Here is a 19,197-nt window from a genome sequence, read left to right on the forward strand (position 1 = left end):
AGAAGACTAACTCAACTAGAACAGGTTAACGCCTTAAAAAAAAATTTTTTTTGGTTTATTTATTTATTTAATTTATTTGAGAGAGCAAGCGCCAGGGCCTTCAGCCACTGCAAATGAACTCCAGATGCATGCGCCACCTTGTGCATCTGGCTCATATGGGTCCTAGAGAATCCAACCGGGATCCTCTGGCTTTGTATGCAAATGCCTTAACTGCTAAGCCATCTCTCCCCCAAACCATTTTTTTTTGTAATTTTTGTTGTTGTTGTTGTTGTTTATTTGCAAGCAGAGATAGTAGACAGAGAAAATGGGAATGCCAGGACCTCCAACCCTTGCAAACAGACTCCAGATGCATGCACCACTTTGTGCATCTGGCTTTTTACATGGGTCCTGGGGGATCGAACTCAAGTCCTCAAGCTTTGCAGGCAAGCGCCTTAACCACCGAGCCATCTCTCCAGCACACAGCACTGCACTTGCCCGGCGTGGTAGTGCACGCCTTTAATCCCAGCACATGGTAGCAGAGGTAGGAGGACTGCTGTCAGTTCCAGGCCACCCTGAGACTACACAGTGAATTCCAGGTCAGCCTGGACTAGAGCGAGACCCTACCTTGAGAAAACAAACAAACAAAACACCAAGGCACTTGAACGAACAGACCATCCTGAAACGGGGTAACACCGCTCGGGGCCGCCCAAAATCGCAGGACCGGAAGTCACTCTGCCACTAACAAACATGGCTTCCCACGGCCTTCCGTTCCCTTCTTGTCCCTAATTTAGCCCCGCGGCCTCTCGCGGTTTTACAGTTGTTACCTCTCTTCACGCCGGCCCCCTCGACCTGCCCAGAGGGCGGGGCTACAAAGGAGACGCTGCGTGGTGATTGGCTGCGGCGCGTTAGAAACTCGAGCTGGGTGTTTCTGATTGGTCGCCGAGAGGCGGGGCAGGTCGGCCGGTTGAAAGGTGGCGGCCGCGGCGTGGAGAGCCATGGGGCAGGCGGTGAAGGTGACAGGGTTGGGGTCGGGGTGGGCGCGGCGCCGGGGGTCCCCGAGGCGGGGGTTGCGGGACTCCGCGGAGGAGGCTGAGGGCCGCGAGGGGCAGCTGGGAGTCCTTGCAGGGGCTGGGATGGAGGGAGGCACGCGCGTGCTCCCTAGCTCCTGGTCCTGAGCAGGCCCGGAGTGTTTTCGTGCCCGGGCTTCCTCCGCGGAGTGTCTGCCAACACGGCATCCCGGGCACGTAAACGGGGTGCTGACTGCGGTCCTGCCACACGACCACCCCGTGAGATGGACCGCCTGCCCACATAACCGGCAGGTGCCCAGAAGAGCCCCTGCCAAAGCGAACCGAGGCCCCGACAAAACCAATTCGCAAGCCCGGCGTGGTGGCGCACGCCTTTAGTCCCAGCACTGGGGCTGCGGTAGGAGGATCTCTGCGAGTTCGAGACTGCCTGAGACTACATAGTGAATTCCAGGTCAGCCTGGACCAGAGTGAGACCCTACCTCGAAAAACAAACAAACAAGGTGACACTTTGAGAGGCTTATGAAACCCTAGTTCACGCTTAGGTCATCACGCTGAGGATCTGGGCGCATATTCGCAGTCAGAAGGATGCGCGTCCCTTGCCAGTACCCAATTCTCAGAGACAACCATCACTTGTCTTCCCCGAACATAGGCACAGAAAGGGAGAAATGGCCTGCCAACGTCTAGGAAAAATAGTCCTTATGGTTGGTCATTAACGGAGCCACCAAGCAGTCCTCATGTATTATTTGAATTCAATATATGTATGTATACTGCCATGACATATAGTATATATATACTGGCATATATGTCACACGACAGTAATAGGAGCAATAGTTAGGATAGAATTATGCCAAGTAATTCATTCAGAAAATGTCTTGAGTGCCCACAATAGGTATTAATAGAGTTAACAGTCAGCAGCCTATTCTATAAAGGGATAATAAATGCCAAAATAAACCTTTGCCTTCAGAAAGATGTTCAGTGGTGAAGGTGCTCACCTGCAAATCCTAACAACCTGGGGTTTCAATTCCCCAGTACCCATGTAAAGCCAGATGCACAAAGTGGCACCTGTATCTGGAGATGGATCACAGCAGCTAGAGGCCCTGCAGTGCCCATTTTCTCTCTCTTGTATCTCTCTGCATTCAAATAAATAAACATTTAAAAATAGGATACGTATAGTATAGTATGTAGGGAGATTTTAAAAAATGAATACAATTGTAGGAAGTTCATTAAATTGAAAATACAGCGTGTTTGTGAACATATACTTTAGAGGGCTACAAAAAGAAATCATGGAGTGGCTGAGGCAGGATTGCTTAAGTCTACTTGCCCATGGGTAACCCAGTCAACATAGTGCGATCTTGTCTCAAAATTAAAAAAAAAAAAAAAAGAGTTGGCTATGGTGACACACGCCTTTAATCCCAGCACTACCGAAGCAGAAGAATGAAGGATCACTGAGTTCGAGGCCAGCCTGGGACTACAGAGTGATCTCCAGGTCGGCCTGGGCTAGAGGGAATCCCTACCTTGAAAGATGAAGGAGGAGGAGGAGCTGGAGGAGGGTGGGATGAGAGGGAGGAAAGGGGGAGGAGAAAAGCAAAGGAGAAAGAAAGGAAAAAGAAATCACAGGAAGTATAATCAGAGAACTGAAGTTTGATTAGAAATTGACCAGGAAGGGACTGAGGAGGGTCAAAGGCACTTGCTAGCAAAGCTTGCCCACCTGGGTTCAATTTCCTAGCCACCCATGTAAAGTCAAATGTGAAAAGCTGCGAGAATGTCTGGCATTTATTTGCAGGGGCAAAAGAACATGACCTGGCACACCCCTGCTATACACACATACAAGTAAATAAATTGCCCAGGAGTGTCCAGAGATGCACTCAGGTAGAGTCCCAGCAAAAAGGGAACAAAGAAAAGGAGAAGAGGGAAAAAGTATTCCGCAAAGAAAATCAACATGCAAAGGTGCTTGGAAAACTGGGATATAAGCAAAATTAAGTAGAATTAAATTTTCAGAGCAATTTTGATGTGGCCAACCATAGCTAGAAGGCACCTTTACTAAATTTGAAGAATATAAGTGCTGTAGATATTTGGGAAGGGTGTGTGCTCATAATTAAAGGAATAAATAAGTAATGATTAAAGGGGAATACGTATGGGAGTTGTCACACAACCTGAAAGAAAATTGATGTCAAAAGTCTTGTAATTTGCCAGGGGTGGTGGCGCATGCCTTTAATCTTAGCATTTGGGAGGCAGAGGTAGGAGGATTGCTATGCGTTTGAAGCCATCTTGGACTAGGTAGTGAATTCCAGGTCAGCCTGAACTAGAGTGAAACCCTACCTCGGAAAAAAAAAAATAATAATAGGCTTGTAACTTGTCCAAGCTTACAGTAAATGGCAGTAATATATTTTAAACTGATCTGTTAAAAAATAATCTACTTTTCATAAATACTGCCTAAAAGAAAAAAAAATATGGCTTAAATGTGTCCAGTCACTATATGTAGATAAGGAAAGAAGACCATCTGTAATCTTTAAACTCACTTTCTGGTTTTTTTGAAACAGGGACTTTGTAGCCCCACTGGGCTTGAATTTACTATGTATTCCAGACTAGCTTCCAACTCACAGCAATTCCCCTGCAGTGTGATGGGATTAAAAACGTGAGCCATCAGCCGTCACACCAGCTGCTTTTCTTCCGCATTTTAATAAAAATGTCTAAGTAGGCTGAGCATGGTGGCACACACCTACAGTCCCTGCCCTTGGGAGGCTGAGGTAGGAGTGAGTTGAAGGGCAGTCTGAGACTACAGAGTGAGTTCTAAGTCAGCATGGGCTGGAGTGAAACTCCACCTCAAAAAGAAAGAAACAAAGAAAGAAAGGGCTGGAGAGATGGCGTAGCAGTTAAGGCACTTGTCTGCAAATCAAAGAACCCAGGTTCAGTTTCCCAGGACGATGTATGCCAGATGCACAAGGTGGCGCATGCATCTGGAGTTTGTTTGGAGGGTTAGGGGTCCTGGCATGACCATTCTGTCTCTCTCTGCTTCTTTCTCTCTCAAATAAAAAAAATAAAAATAGATTTTAAAAAAGCCCTTTAGATTCTAATATCTGAAACACTTCTGGTCCTAACCATTTTGGCCAAGTGATATAGTGATATTCAGCCTTCCACTGAGTGGTTTGAAGTAACAAATACATTACATAATCTGTCGAAGAGGATGACTGTCCCCAAAAGGAGGAGGACAGGTCTTCAGTCATCCCCCTACTAGAACCTCCAAATAAGCTCTCAAATTTGCAGTCCACCTGCCTCAGGCTCCTAAATACTGAGCTCACAGGGATGAGCCATCATGCCCAGATTATTGGTTGGTTGGTTGGTTTGTTTGTTTGTTTTCTGAGGCAGGATCTCACTCTAGCTCAGGCTGACCTGGAATTCACTGTGTATTCTCAGGATGGCCTCCAACTTGAACTCACGGCAATCCTCCTACCTCTGCCTCCTGAGTGCTGAGAATAAAGGCATGTGCCACCACGCCCAACTTTTTTATTTTTCTTTCTTGTTTGAGATGCGTCTTCCCATATAGTCCAAGATGGCCTTGAATTCATGGCAAACCTCCTGCTTCAACTTATCAAATGCTGTAACAGGTGTACACCATCATGCCAAGTTTTTTTTTTTTTTTTTAATTTTTATTAACATTTTTCATGATTATAAAATATATCCCATGGTAATTCCCTCCCTTGTTGTTGTTTTTTATTTATTTGAGAGTGACAGAGAGAAAGAGGCAGAGAGAGAGACAGAATGGGCACACCATGGCCTCTAGCCACTGCAATCAAACTCCAGACATGTGCGCCCCCTTGTGCATCTGGCTAACGTGGGTCCTGGGAAATCAAGCCTCGAACCAGGATCCTTAGGCTTCATAGGCAAGTGCTTAACCGCTAAGCCATCTCTCCAGCCCATGCCAAGTTTAATATTTTATATTTTTTCGGCATATGTAATGTGTGTATGTGTGTTTATATGTGTGGGGGTGCATATTTTTATGAATACATGTGCATGTTTCTGAACCTGTGTCAGAGGTTACATCAGATACCTTTCTCAGTCACTCTCCACCATATTTGTTGAGACAGTCTCACTGAATCTGGGCTTGCCATTTAGCTAGTCAGGACTCTCCAGGGACACCTGTCTCCTCCCTAGTTTCTCCCCTCCAGTGGGATCCAAACTCGGGCCTTTACAGCAAGTACTTTACTGACAGAACCATTTATTTTTTAGTTTTTGAATTTTCAAGGTAAGGGATCGCTGTAGCCCAGGCTGACCTGGAATTCACTATATAGTCTCGGGGTAGCTTCAAACGCTCTATGATCCTCCTACTTCTGCCTCCCAGGTGCTGGGATTAGAGGCATGCTCCATGATGCCCAGCCCTTCTATTTCTTATTTATTTATTTATTTGACAGAGAAAAGGGGAGGGAGAGAATGGGTGTGCCAGGGCCTCCAGCCACAGCAAACAAACTCTAGATGCATGTGCCCTCTTGTGCATCTTCCTAATGTGGATCCTGGGAATCGAACCTGAGTCCTTTGGCTTTGCAAGCAAATGCCTTAACCACTAAGCCATCCCTTCAGCCCCCTTCTGCCTCTTATTTGAGAAATTGGAGTAATGTAAAATGTGAATTTTTTTTTTTTTTTTTTTTTTTTTTTTTTTGGTTTTTCGAGGTAGGGTCTCACTCTAGCCCAAGCTGACCTGGAATTCACTATGGAGTCTCAGGGTGGCCTCGAACTCATGGTAATCATCCTACCTCTGCCTCCTGAGTGCTGGGATTAAAGGCGTGTGCCACCACGCCCGACTAAAATGTGAAATTTTAATTAAATTAATTTATTTATTTTAGAGAGAGAAAAGAGGCAGATAGAGACAGAGAAAGAGAGAGGGAGAGAGAATGGGTGTACCAGGGACTTTAGCCACTGCAAATAAACTCCAGACACATGTACCACCTTGTGCATCTGGCTTTATGTGGGTCCTGGGAAACCAAACCTGGGTTCTTAGGCTTCTCATGCAAATGTCTTAACCACTAAGCCATATCTCCAGCCAAAATGTGAATTTTTTTTTGTTTTTTTCTCAATTTTTATTAACATTTTCCATGATTATAAAAAATATCCCATGGTAATACTCTCCCTCCCTCCCCCCTCATAAAATGTGAAATGTTTAAGAAGTCTGAACTCTGATTTTTTTTTTAACTAGGTATTAAAGCTCTTCAAATCACTGCACAGGACAAGACAACAAGTTTTTAAAGATGATACCAGAGCATTAGAAGGTAAATATATCTTTCAACCCTTTGGAGCAAATCCATTCTTTTTTTTTTTGTTGCTTTTGTTTTTATTTATTTATTTGAGATTAAGAGAGAGAGAGAGAATGAATGAGAATGGGTGCACCAGGGCCTCCAGCTACTGCAAACAAACTCCACATGCGTGCATCCCATTTGCATATCTGGCTAATATGGGTCCTGGGGAATTGAGCCTCAAACCCTTGGGCTTCACAGGCGAGCGCTTAACTGCTAAGCCATCTCTCCAGCCTTTTAAAAAAATATATTTATTTTTAATTAATTTATTTGAGAGAGACAGAGTCAGACAGACAGACAGAAGGAGAGACAGAATGGGTGCCACAGGACATCCAGCCATTGCAAACAAACAGATGCATGTGCCATCTTGCGCATCTGGCTTACACAGGTCCTGGGGAATTGAACCTGGGTCCTTTGGCTTTGCAGGCAAGTGCCTTAACCACTAAGCGATCTCTCCTGTCCCAAATCCATTCTTTTGTTGTATGCTTTTTTTTTCTTTCTTTTTTTTTTTTTTTTTACAAATTTTTATTAACAACTTCCATGATTATAAAAAATACCCCATGGTAATACTCTCCCTCCCCCCACCTTCCCCTTTAAAACTCCACTCTCCATCATATCCCCTCCCCATCTCAACCAGTCTCTCTTTTAATTTTGATGTCATGATCTTTTCCTTCTCTTATGATGGTCTTGTGCAGGTAGTGTCAGGCACTGTGAGGTCATGGATATCCAGGCCATTTTGTGTCTGGGGGGAGCATGTTGTAAGGAGTCCTACCCTTCCTTTGGCTCTTAATTCTTTCGAGCCTTGAAAGGTGTGATACAGATATTGCGGTGCTGAACATTCCTCTGTCACATCTTCTCAGCACCATGGTGCCTTCTGAGTCATCCCAAGGTCACTGCCATCTGAAAAGAGAAGATTCTGTAACCAAAAGTGAGAGTAGCATTAATATATGGGTATGAACATTAAGAGAAGTACTTACTGGGCAGTTTGGTGAGCATAGTAAATACATTTAGCCAGACAGCAGCAGATGTTACACTCCCAGGGCTCATTGCTACTCCTGTTGTAGGTTTTTAGTATCAGAGATGTATTCCCTCCCATGTAGCAGCTGCCAGTCAAATTAGAGGGCAGTTAGTTTCCCCCATAACAGACATGCCACTATTGTACCCATTGGCTCATTTGGCCTGGCTGGCCAAATATAAGGCTTGTAATATCCACTGTTGAGTATCTTCACTGTTGATTTCTCTCTCTCTCTCTCCCATTGAACTGCATGCAGCATGGCTTTTTCCAGCTTTCTGTCAGCTGGTCTACATGGAGGAGGTTTTCAGCTCATTTCCAGCAGGATTTCTTAGTGACCTTGCAGCCCAAGTATGTGGAGTCTTCAGCAATAGGATCTTACTATTTATTCCTAGTGGGAAACCAAGGGCCTCAGCAATGACCTGTAATGTTTTGGGAGTATCAGGAACCTCCCTGGCCAACAACTCACTGGAAGGTATCCCATCCCTGGCACTGAAAATTTTCAAGTAACAGTCTACAGTTCCTGAGTGTTCTATTGTCCAAAAAAGTAGAATTCCATATGATTTATTTATATCCTCTTAGATTTTGATTAGCCCTCCTTCCACCTTTCCTTTACTCAATCTCTTCCTCTGACCTCACTTAGGCCTGTTCACCTCAATTAATCTGTTCTTCAACTTAAATATATACAATACCATTGTATATTATTGTTTATTCACTTTACGTGTCAGCCAAGGTATTCTCCCTCCCTCCCTTTCTCTCTATCTTTCTTTCTTTTTTTATTTTGGTTTTTGAAGATAAAGTTTGACTCTAGCCCAGGCTGACCTGGAATTCACTATGTAGTCTTAGAGTGGCCTCAAACTCACAGTGACCCTTCTACCTCTGCCTCCCAAGTGCTGGGATTAAAGGCATGCACCACCATGCCTGGCCTTGTTTTCTTTTTAAAATCATTTTTATGTAATTTATTTATTTGCAAGGAGAGGAGGGATATTGAGTGAGGATGGGCATAGCAGGTCCTGCCACTGCATATGAACTCCAGATGCATGCCCCACTTTGTACAACTGGCTTTAGGTAGATGTTGGGAAATTGAACCCAGGTGGGCAAGTTTTGCAGGCAAATTCCTTTACCTACTGAGCATTCCCCATTCCTGTGTTTTGTTTTCATGAGAAGTAGAAATTCATAATGAGTAGTATAATGAATAGCATGCAAATTACTGGGACAGTTAGAAAATCAGATAACTGTATATTCTCTTTCTCTCTAGCAGCCAGAGTAAAGATAAATGAAGAATTCAAAAGTAATAAAAGTGAGACTTCTCCTCAGAAAATAGAAGAGGTACAGTAATTGAGTTTTTCAATTACAATAAAAGTGCCAGCACTTAGGAAGTAGAGGTAGGAGGATCATTATGAGTTTGAAGCCGGCCTGAGACTACATAGTGAATTCCAGGACAGCCTGAACTAGAGTTAGACCCTACTTCGAAAAATAACAACAACAACAAAAACCCCCAGTAACCCCCACCATCCCCCAAAACAGGCATATATTATCACTCTCCATGTACAACCCCGGCTCTTCTTTCCGTTCTGGAATGGAGTGCTTACCATGATCAGTGAGACTGTCAGTCATCTGACCTGTGACCTTCCCTCTCTAAAAACATACGCCACTCACAGGCCCTTGACTTAACAAAGACTTTCCTGTCTCAACCTTCATATTGTCTCTTCCTTGATAGTCTTCGTGTCCTCCAGACTTCATCTAGACCAGTGGGTTTGTTGTTGTTTCAAAGGCAGGGTCTCACTGTAACCCAGGCTGACCTGGAACTCATCCTGTAGTTCCAGAGTGGCCTTGACCTCGTGGCAGTCCCCCTACCTCAGCCTTCCCACTGCTGGGACTGAAGGTGTGCACCACCACACTGGGTTTCATCTCCTTTTCAGTGGGTGTTTTTCCTCTAAAAGATTTTGTGATTTGGAAAATACAAATTCACCCAGAAATACAGAGCTTCTAAATGTTAGCATGGTTCACTATTACTCTAAATATTGTGAAACTATCAAGCTCACCATAGCAGTTACAAGTTCTCCAGATTCTGATTTTTTGCATGAAAGTTTGAATTTTACATTGTCAGCAAATATTGCTAATTGTTCCCTGGAAGTGATACAGTAATTTCATTCAGGCTTAAGGAAACGTCTGCTACATATTTGAGTCTGAATAATCAGATTCTCAGTGGTCCTTGCAAGAATTTTTTTTTTTTTTTTTTATTAAGAAAGCTCTGAGCCAGGTGTGGTAGCTTACACCTTTAATCCCAACACTTGGGAGGCAGAGGTAGAAGGATTACTGTGAGTTCAAAGCCACCCTGAGACTACATAGTGATTCAAGTCAGCCTGGGCTAGAGTGAGACCCTGTCTTGAAAAAAAAAGAAGGAAAGAGAGAAAGAAAAAGAAGCTGTGTTTCTGATTGTATTTAAACAATGCACAAGGTTATAGTACTATAGAAATAATTTTGTCTTCATAGGTCTCCAAAAGGATCTTAAAATCACACAGGAGTCCACAGCTTTGAGATTTACTGTTTTAATCCAGTTCTTTATTTTACACACTTAAGATATTATTTATTTATTTATGAGAGAGAAACAGAGAGAGAGAGAGAGAGAGAGAGAATATGGACATGCCAGGGTCTCTTGTCACTGCAAATGAACTCCAGGTGCATGGGCCACTTTGTGCATTTGGCTTTACCTGGGTTCTGGGGAATCGAACATGGGCCATCAGGCTTTGCAGTCAAGCTCCTTTAACTTTACACACACACACACACACACACAAAGATAGGGGCAGGGGGAGGAAGGGAGAGAATACATCAGGGCCTCTTGCCACTGCAAAGATATTCTAGACACACCATTGTGTGCCTGACTTTATGTGGGTACTGGAGAATCAAATCTAGATTGGCTGGCTTTGCAAGCTGGTACCTTTAACTGTTGAGCTATCCCTTCAGCGCCCCCCCCCCTTTTTGGTGTCTTTTTTTAAATTTAACGTTTTATTTATTCATTTGAGAGAGAGAGAGAGAGAATGGGTGCACCAGGTCCTCTAGCCACTGCAAATGAACTTCAGATGCATGCACCACTCTGTGTATCTGGCTTATGTGGGGACTGGAGAATTGAACCTGGGTCATTAAGCTTTGCAGGCAAGCACCTTAACCTCTGATCTATCTCTCCAGCTCTTTTTTTTTTTTTTTTTTTTTTTGGTGTTTTGAGAAAGGTTTCATGTGTCCCAGGTTGACCTCAAATATTACGTAGCTGAGGATGACAAGCTTGTGATCTTCCTGCATCCACCTCCTGCATTTTTTAATTGTAGGCCTGTGCCACCATGCCTCGCTCTATTTTACACTTGATGAAGTCTGAAACTAAAAGAGTGTAAGTAGATGAGGAGGCCAAGGCCAGACCCCTAATGGCAGGGCCAGAGGTGGGAACCAAATGTCCTGACTCTTAAACCCATAGCGCTTGTGACATCCAGCTCCATAAAAGAAAGTGCCACCCCCAGCACATTTTAAAAGGTACATTATAACCAAATAAGTTTTAAGTCTGTTTGGAACCAAATATAAAATAAATGGGTGAAAACAAAAACTCTCCAAATGTCTAAGCTTTCTAAACTACTCATACTAGTTGCAAAAAGTAAAAAAGCAGTATTATCTAAAAGAGAATCGTAGTGAATGATAGTTTTCAACGATAGTATGCTCATGTAAAACACCTGAAGAATTGACTCATTTGTTTCCTTCACAGCTCATGAAAATAGGTTGTGATGTTGAGCTGCTGCTCCGAACTTGCGTTGTGCAAGGTATTCACACCGACCACAATACGCTGAGTGAGTACAGTGATTTCCTTTTTTTTGTTTGTTTGTTTTTCGAGGCAGGGTCTTGTTCTAGCTCAGGCTGACCTGGAATTCACTATGTAGTCTCAGGGTGGCCTTGAACTCATGGTAAAGGCAGGCCCCACCACGCCCGGCCATTTGCTTTCATTTTAAAAGATGGGATTTTGGGCTGAGGGATTGAGAGATTAAAAAGAGAAGGAAAGCCACAGCCTGGTTCCATGAGAGGCCACTAAGAATTGCCTTTAGGGGTAATGCGTCATGCCAAGGTGGCATGGTGGAGTCCAAACTGGAGGCGGGGGCTGGGGGGGAACAGGCTGTGGAAATCTGAAGAATGAAGCCAGATGGTCAGGTGGTCCCCTATTAGGAGTTTCTAGGTGAAAAGGTGTGTCTGGGAAGACTGTTGGAAATTATGCCATACATTCCTTTTTATATATGTATATTTTATTTATATACAATATATATTTATATTTTTACATGTTTACTTTTTTTTTTTTTTTTTTTTTTTGAGGTAGGGTCTCCATCTAGCTAGGCTGGCCTAGAATTCACTATGTGGTCTCAGGCTGGCCTTGAACTCATAGTGCTCCTCCTACCTCTGCCTCCCACATTCTGAGATTAAAGGTGCCTGGCTGTATGCCCTAATTTTTTTGTTTTTTGCTTGTGTGTGTGGTGTGGCACCCCACACGCTTACCTGTAGGGCCTGTGCTTGCCTGTGGTGACCAGAGCAGAGCAGCAGCTGCCCCACTCCAGTCCCCTTCCACCTGCTCTTCCTTTGAGCCTGATTCTCTTAAGTAATTCTGAAACTTGTGGGGGGTCTCTGCTCCCCTCTGGGCCTGGGGCTTCAGGTGCACATGGCCACACCACTTGTATCTGGAGATTTAAAGTCTGTCTGTCTCGGGCCTCCCTCAGGCCCTCGTGCTTACACTGCAGCCTACTTAACTGCCGAGCGATCTGACCAGCCCTCTTAGCCTACATTTTGATTTTGGTCCATAATTTTTTAAAGATTTATTTATCTATAGAGACAGAGAGGGTGAGAGAAAAGGAGAAAGAGAGAGTGAGTGAGTGAGTGAGAATGGGTGAGCCAGGGCCTTTAGCCATTGCAAACGAACTCCAGACGCAGACACCACCATGTGCATCTGGCTTACATGGGGCCTGGAGAATCGAACCTGGGGCCTTAGACTGCACAGGCATGCACCTTAACTGCTAAGCCATCTCTCCAGCCCCATAATTTTTTTTTTTTGATGTAGGGTCTCACTATAGTCCAGGCTGACCTGGAACTTACTGTGTAGTCCCAGGCTGGCCTCAAACTCACAGTGATCCTCCTACCTCTCCTGAGTGCTAGAATTAAAGGTGTGTACCACCACTGCTGGCTTGGGCCATAATTTTGCTAAAAGTTTTGTGTGTGTGTGTGTGTGTGCATATATATAATTTTATTTATATATTTGAGAGAAAGAGGCATAGAGAGAGGGAGGGGAGAGAATGGTCACACTAGGGGCTCCAGCCACTGTAAATGAACTCCAGGCGCATGTGCTACCTTGTGCATATGGCTTACACGGGTCCCGGGAAATTGAACCGAGGTCTTTGGCTTTGCAGGCAAGTGCCTTAACCGCTAAGCCATCTCTCCAGCCCTTAACTAGTTTATTTTTATTTGTTTACTTGAGAGAGGGAAAGAGGCAGAGAGACAGAGAGAGAGAGAGAAAATAGGCACACCAGGCCTCTGGCCACTGCAAACGAACTCCAGATGGATGCACTACGTTGTGCATCTGGCTTACATGGGTCCTGGGGAATTGAACCAAAGTCCTTTGGCTTCACAGGCAAGTGCCTTAACTGCTAAACAATCTCTCCAGCCCTGCTAAAAGTTTTTATTGCAAAATATAGCCTTTTCTCATGGTGGCACATGCCATCAATCCCAGCACTTGGGAGACATAGGAAGGAGGATCGCCATGAATTCGAATCTACCCTGAGTCTACATAGTAAATTCTAGGTCAGCCTGGACTACAGTGAGACCCTACCTCGAAAAAAAATATAGTGTTTTCTTTTTTGTCTGAAGTTCAGTATGTGGCTGAGGCTGGCCTTCAACTACCGTTCTTCCTGCCTCTACCTCCCAGCCTCTGAGTATAGTCATGTGCCACTCAGGAGGCTCGGCATGAGTTTGAGGCCAACTTGAGATGACATGGTGAATTCCAAGTCAGCCTGGGCTAGAGCAAGATCCTTGAAAGACCCCCCCCCCAAAAAAAAAATATCATGACCTCAACACAATTCCTTATCAAAGATCTGGCATTTCAGTCAATAGTTACAATACTTGGTGTCTAATATAGACAAAATCAGAGGGTCATAATCAGTAAAGTAAAATGAGAATGAAAAGTAGTGTGTCATGTGTAAACACACTTGGAGAAGGTTAGGCCTAGGTCAAGTGTCAGCAGTTAGTACTAATACAGAAAAAAATCAATTATGGAGCATTCTTTGACTCCATAGAACATTAATCCCAGCACTTGGGAGGTTGAGGTAGGAGGATCGCTGTGAGTTCAAGGACAGCCTGAGACTCCATAGTGAATTCCTAATAAGGTCAATGGTGTGAAGGGCTGTTGCAGTGGCTTTGAGTGGCTTCCATGCTATCTGCCACTCTCTGCGTGTCTTTGCTTTGTTTCCCGGATGTTCATCAGCTCCAAGACCCCAAGGCAGAGTAACGAACATTTCAATCCTCCCGTGGCTACAGGCTGCACACTCGCCTGCAGTCAAGGAGCTGAGGAATATGTTTCTGGGGAGTAGCATCCTCCTTGCAGGAGCAGGTCACAGTGTGGAGCAGGGGAGATGTTCTAGAGTACTCTGGCTCCCATGAGGGTACAAATGGTGGCAGTTATTCCTAGTGCCCTGTGAGGAGCAGCAGCTTTCAGCACTAGGCCTGGTCTGGGGTGTGTCCTGGAAGCTCTGTATCCAGCCAGCTGCGTGGGCGCTTTATCCCCTCAGAACATCCCCTTGAATTAGACCCATATCTGCTCATAAACGTCATGTCTGCTTAAGCCGCCCACGTCCACTTCTGTTAACTTGTAACTGAGACTAACAGAAGCTGTTCCAAGAAGTGAGCCACTGAAGATCACATGTCTCACATGGTGAAATTAACCGAATGGAAGGTCGGGTAGAAAGGGGAGGAAATTCACAGACCTCACCATTGTGGTCTTCGAGCTGTTGGCTTCCCCCATGTCCCCCCCTTTTTTTTGAGACAGGGTCTCATTCTGTAGCCCGGGCTGGCCTTGAACTCACTGTGGTTGTCCTGCCTCAACCTCCTCAGTGCTGGAATTACAGGCATGAATCGGCACACCCAACTTAAGCTGGTGTCCTTTATAGGGTAAATCACAAAGTTAATGATTCACTGTTTCTTGGGACACAGACAGAGTACTACCTGAGGCTACAGGAAAAGATAGGTGCCTGCCGGGGTAGTTCCTTCTGCATTCTACAGTACTCTGAGTAAGAGAACGAATGCAGTTAAGCTTGTCTGTCTGCAGTGCAGACTTACTAAGGGGTATTCCTCTGCTGGAGTCTGAAGCCTGCTTGAGAGAGAGACCCATAAGGTAGAGCCTTGCAGACCTGAAATTGGCAATTGATTCTACATCATTCAAATCCGAACACAAGAGGTTTCTAAACTCTAATATGAAACTAATATGAAACTGTGCCCCCAAGTCCCCTTTTGCCCAGCCGAGATGAGAGGCACAAGGCATTATTCACTGCTCCTTACTGCACTCTCCACAGCTTTCAGAAGGGGGCTGAGCAGAACACAGAGGCCATTCCCACAGAATGACAGTCTTCTTGCCTAAAAATTGGGTTATGATGTTGGCCTGTGGATACTTACACATGAAATGACTAGAAATAGACTTAAAGTTTATTGGTTTTGAGTGGATTGTATTGCTAAGAAATCAGGCCTCTTGGGCTAACTTAACCTCTTAAGGCTATTCCTGGGCTTCTGAAAATCACATCAACAGGAAGTGGACTTGAAAGCATCCCCCTGGGGCCCCAGGGGAAGCTTTCTTCCCCAGTACCTAAGTGGCTCAGAGGCAGAAGCCAGGGACAGTGACATCAGTGCGTCAAGAGGGGCTCCAAGTCTCCTGAGACTAGAATTAGGTATTGCCAGGTTGGCCAGCCAGCCAGGGATTTATTCCTTTGCAGAGAAGAAGCCCTTACTCTTCCTGTCCAGCACAATTTAGAATCTTCTGTGCACCAGGGACTGCCGCGCATTCCCATCGTGTGTGTGTGTGTGTGTGTGTGTGTGTGTGTGTGTGTGTGTGTGTGTGTGTGGTTTGTGGAGAAGTGATCATGTGTGTGCATGTGCACGTGTGTGCAGACATGTGGAGGCCAGAGGTTGACTTCAAGTGTCTTTCTTAGCACTCTGTACCTTATCTGTTTCATTGAGAAAAGGTCTCTGAGAACCCAGAGCTCAGGGTTCAGCTGGACTGGCCAGCCAGCTCGCCCCAGGGATCCCCTGTCTCCACCTCCTTCACTTGCAGACACACACCACCGTGCCCAGCATTGACATGGGTTCCGAGATCCAAGCTCAGGTCCCCTTGCTTGTGTAATAAGCACCTTACCAGCTGATCCATCTCCTCAGCCCCATTCCATGTTTTTATGTTTTATTCCACTATTTAGGTTTTTTTTTTTTTCCCCCTTGAAGTGGAGTAGGTATTTTCCATGTGAGCCATAGCTGGACCTGATGAGTTAAAGTTTAGGGGACAGTCTTTTCAAGCAAGTGCCTTTGACCAACAAGCCATCTCCCCAATCCCAAGAGCATTATGTTTTGGGTTGACCAGATCTTTTCTTTACTAAGTAATTTTTTTTTTTTTTTTTTGAGGTAGGGTATCACTCTAGCTCAAGCTGACCTGGAAGTCACTATGAAGTCCCAGGGTGGCCTCAAACTCATGGCTATCCTCCCACCTCTGCCTCCTGAGTGCTGGGAATAAAGGCATGTGCCACCATGCTGGCCCAAGTAAAAATTTTAGTTGACTTTTAGACTAAATTTATTTTGAGCATATCTTTGTTTTTGCTTTTTGGTGAAGCAGTGAGTTCACTGGAGTGACTTGCAGACACGGGTGAGGGTTACTTACAGGGCACGGGTGAATCAAGGGCAGCTGCATCGCCACAAAGCCCCACCCCATCCTGGATGGGACTTAATAGAAACTACACATGGAATTCCCTCCTCCCCTGCGTTTTTAAATTTTATTTTGAGAGCTGGAGAGGTGGTTTAGCAGTTAAGGCCTTTGCCTGCAAAGCCAAAGGACCCAAGTTTGATTCTCCAGGACCCACATAAGCCAGATGCACAAGGGGGCTCACATATCTGGAATCATTTGCAGTGCCTGCAGGTCCTGGTGCACCCATTCTCTTTCTCCATTGGCCTCCCTTTCTCTCAAATAAATAAAAAATTTAAACATTTAATAAAAAATTAAATTTTGGCACTCGGGAAGTAGAGGTAGGAGGATCACTGAGAGTTTGAGGCCATCCTGAGACTCCATAGTGACTTCCAGGTCAGCCTGGACCAGAGTGAGACCCTACCTTGAAATATAAAAAAAAAAAAAAAAATTAAATTTTGTTTTGGGAAATAAAACCAAAAAAGATAAAGAAGTGGAGCAACGCCCTCATGTCTCTGACTTCCACACGTGTGATGGCGTGTGGTTGCACACACACATACACACACACAATAAATAATACTAAGAATTGTTCTTGGGCCTTGGGATGTAGCTGAGGGGTCGGGCATATGCTTAGCATTTGTAAAGCCATGGATTCAGTCCTGGTGTGAAGCGGGGGCCGGAGACCACTGCTCTATAAATGTAGAGTATTTTAGGGGCACTGTCTTGCTTTGTATAAATTCAGGTACCCAGGCATGGTGGCACATACCTGTATCTCAGTACTTGGGAGTTGGAAGAAACTGGGTCGGGAGTTAAAGTTCAATTACAAAATGAGTTTGAGGCCAGCCTGGTCTCCACAAGAGCCTGTCTTAGAAAAGAGAGGGGGAGGCTTAAGGTGCTTGTTTGCAAAGCTTGATGGCCTGGGTTTGATTCTCTAATACCTACATAAAGCCAGACACACAAAGCAGTGCATGTGTCTGGAGTTTGTTTGCAGTAGCAGGAGACCCTGGTGTACCCATATTCCCTCTGTTAAATGAATAAATACAAAAAAATAAAAAATTAAATTATTTTTTTCCAGATGGTAGTTTAAATTATCACCAATTGGTAATGTGCTTTAGATTCTGTTAGTGATTTCACTCATCATGTTTAACAAATTAATAATAAAGGATTAAGTTAATCCCACTTATTTATTTATTGGTGTGTTGGCTTTAACTTGGGTCTGGGGGTCTGAGCTCAGGTGCTCAAGAGTAGTGCAGCAGCATTGAATCCACTGAGTCATCTTCTCCCCTCCCCCGTATGCTTTTCTCTAACTGGAATTAGAATCCTTTTAGATGCCTTCATTTAGAATCAAGGATTCTACCTCAGATGTAACTGAATTAAGATTCCTCTAGAAATGTTATCTTTAAAATGAAACTCCTACAGTTAGAAAATCTGATGGGGCCTGGTGTGGTGGTATACACTTTAATCCCAGCCCTCTGGAGCAGAGGTTAATAGGCTTGCCGATGAGTTTGAGGCCACCCTCAACTACATAATAAATTCCGGGTCAACCTGGGCTAAAGCAACACCCTCCCTCAAAAAAAAAAAAAAAAAGAGAGAGAAAGAAAAGAAAAGAAAATTCTGGTGGGAAGTAAGTGTACTTGCATTTAATTCTGATTTATTGATTAATTCTAATTTTAATTTTTTAATTATTCTCTTTCATTTTTCTTTTAGAATTGGTTCCTAGGAAAGATCTTCTTATTGAAAATGTGCCATATTGTGATGCACCAACTCAGAAGCAATGAATTTTCTAGGATGAGAAAGTCTTACACTGTTAACTTTATAATCTAGCAAAAGTCCTAGAAATTTTTTCTGTACTAGCATATTGAAAATGAATGTTTTAAATAGCAGCTCTAATTATTAAATTCCATACTAAAAGGACATTGCTGGGCACTGTGGAACATGGTGTTAAGGACATTAGATATGATGATTCATTTTCATTGAAAATCAAACTTTATAAACTGGAATAAATGCTTAGAGATATGTAATATATTCCCTTTTATTTCACCTTGCTAAGTATCTTGATGTTACCAAAGTTGTTCACAGTGAGTGTTTAGCAAGTCAATGAGTTTCCATCTCAAGGAAAACATAGTTATTAGATGTGAATTACTAGATGAAATTGATGTTTAGCTCCCAAAATATGGAATTGATGAAAAGTCAGTTTCTGCCAGCTTTTCACAGGAGGCACCTTTGCTTCCCAGAGCGCTGTTTATTTCTATAAGTACAAGTGGCTGTGAGCTTTCTTCTTAGACAGTATTTCCCTATGCTCTTACAGAGACAGTTTACCAGCCTTGTGGAGACAGAGGCATGGGATACTAGAACCACCTGGGTCCCTATGGAAAGGAGGCCTCCTAGCCCACGAATGTGGATTCATAGCCGTGGCTTGCTTTTCATTGTTAGTTTGGCCTTTTCTTAGCACTTTGTTCTAGACTCCTCTGTGCTTTTTTATCTTGGTATATCCAATTCGTGGTTTATCTTGTAACTGCTTTATCATAAACTTGGGTAAAGTAAGGAGTGCCCACATAGCTAATGAGGCAGTTCCAGGTGTGTCTGAGAGTAGCATTTCAGCTGGTAGAACAGGAGCTCTCATCACTGTGGGTGGCATCATCCAAACTCGAAAACTTGAATGGAATAAATTCACTCTGCTTGACCTAAAAACAAATGTTTTCTGACCCTGATCCTCAGGCTTTCAAACTCTTCTAGGATTTACCACATTATCCTTTGTTTTCAAGGCTGACATTTCCATTTCCTGGTTCTCCAACTTGCAGGAGAGCAGACTGGGACTTCTTGACCTGTGTACCTATGCCAGCCCAGTTCTCATAGTGACTCTCATCAATCTGTAGATAGAAGATAGGTCAGTACTGAGTAGTGCATGAGGCTTGTTTCTCTGACCAGCTCTGATTAATTCAGTTG

The 19,197-nt window shown here is 44.1% G+C and overlaps 1 protein-coding gene across 2 annotated transcripts; it reads left to right on the plus strand.

The window, feature by feature from the left end:
- Positions 1 to 782: 782 nt before the first annotated feature.
- On the plus strand, positions 783 to 18,272 carry Lyrm7 (LYR motif containing 7). 2 transcript variants are annotated; one of them, XM_045152514.1, is made up of 5 exons: positions 783 to 992; positions 6,193 to 6,265; positions 8,563 to 8,630; positions 11,053 to 11,134; positions 17,959 to 18,272. In XM_045152514.1, the coding sequence occupies exons 1-5, from the start codon at positions 975 to 977 to the stop codon at positions 18,027 to 18,029; spliced, it is 312 nt and encodes a 103-aa protein (XP_045008449.1). In that variant the 5' UTR covers positions 783 to 974; the 3' UTR covers positions 18,030 to 18,272. The 2 variants fall into 2 exon arrangements, with proteins under 2 accessions (XP_045008449.1, XP_045008448.1); XM_045152513.1 differs by having other exon boundaries at positions 802 to 992; positions 8,560 to 8,630.
- Positions 18,273 to 19,197: the final 925 nt, after the last annotated feature.

This window comes from Jaculus jaculus, chromosome 6, assembly GCF_020740685.1.
Source record: "Jaculus jaculus isolate mJacJac1 chromosome 6, mJacJac1.mat.Y.cur, whole genome shotgun sequence".
Taxonomy (NCBI): Eukaryota; Metazoa; Chordata; class Mammalia; order Rodentia; family Dipodidae; genus Jaculus; species Jaculus jaculus.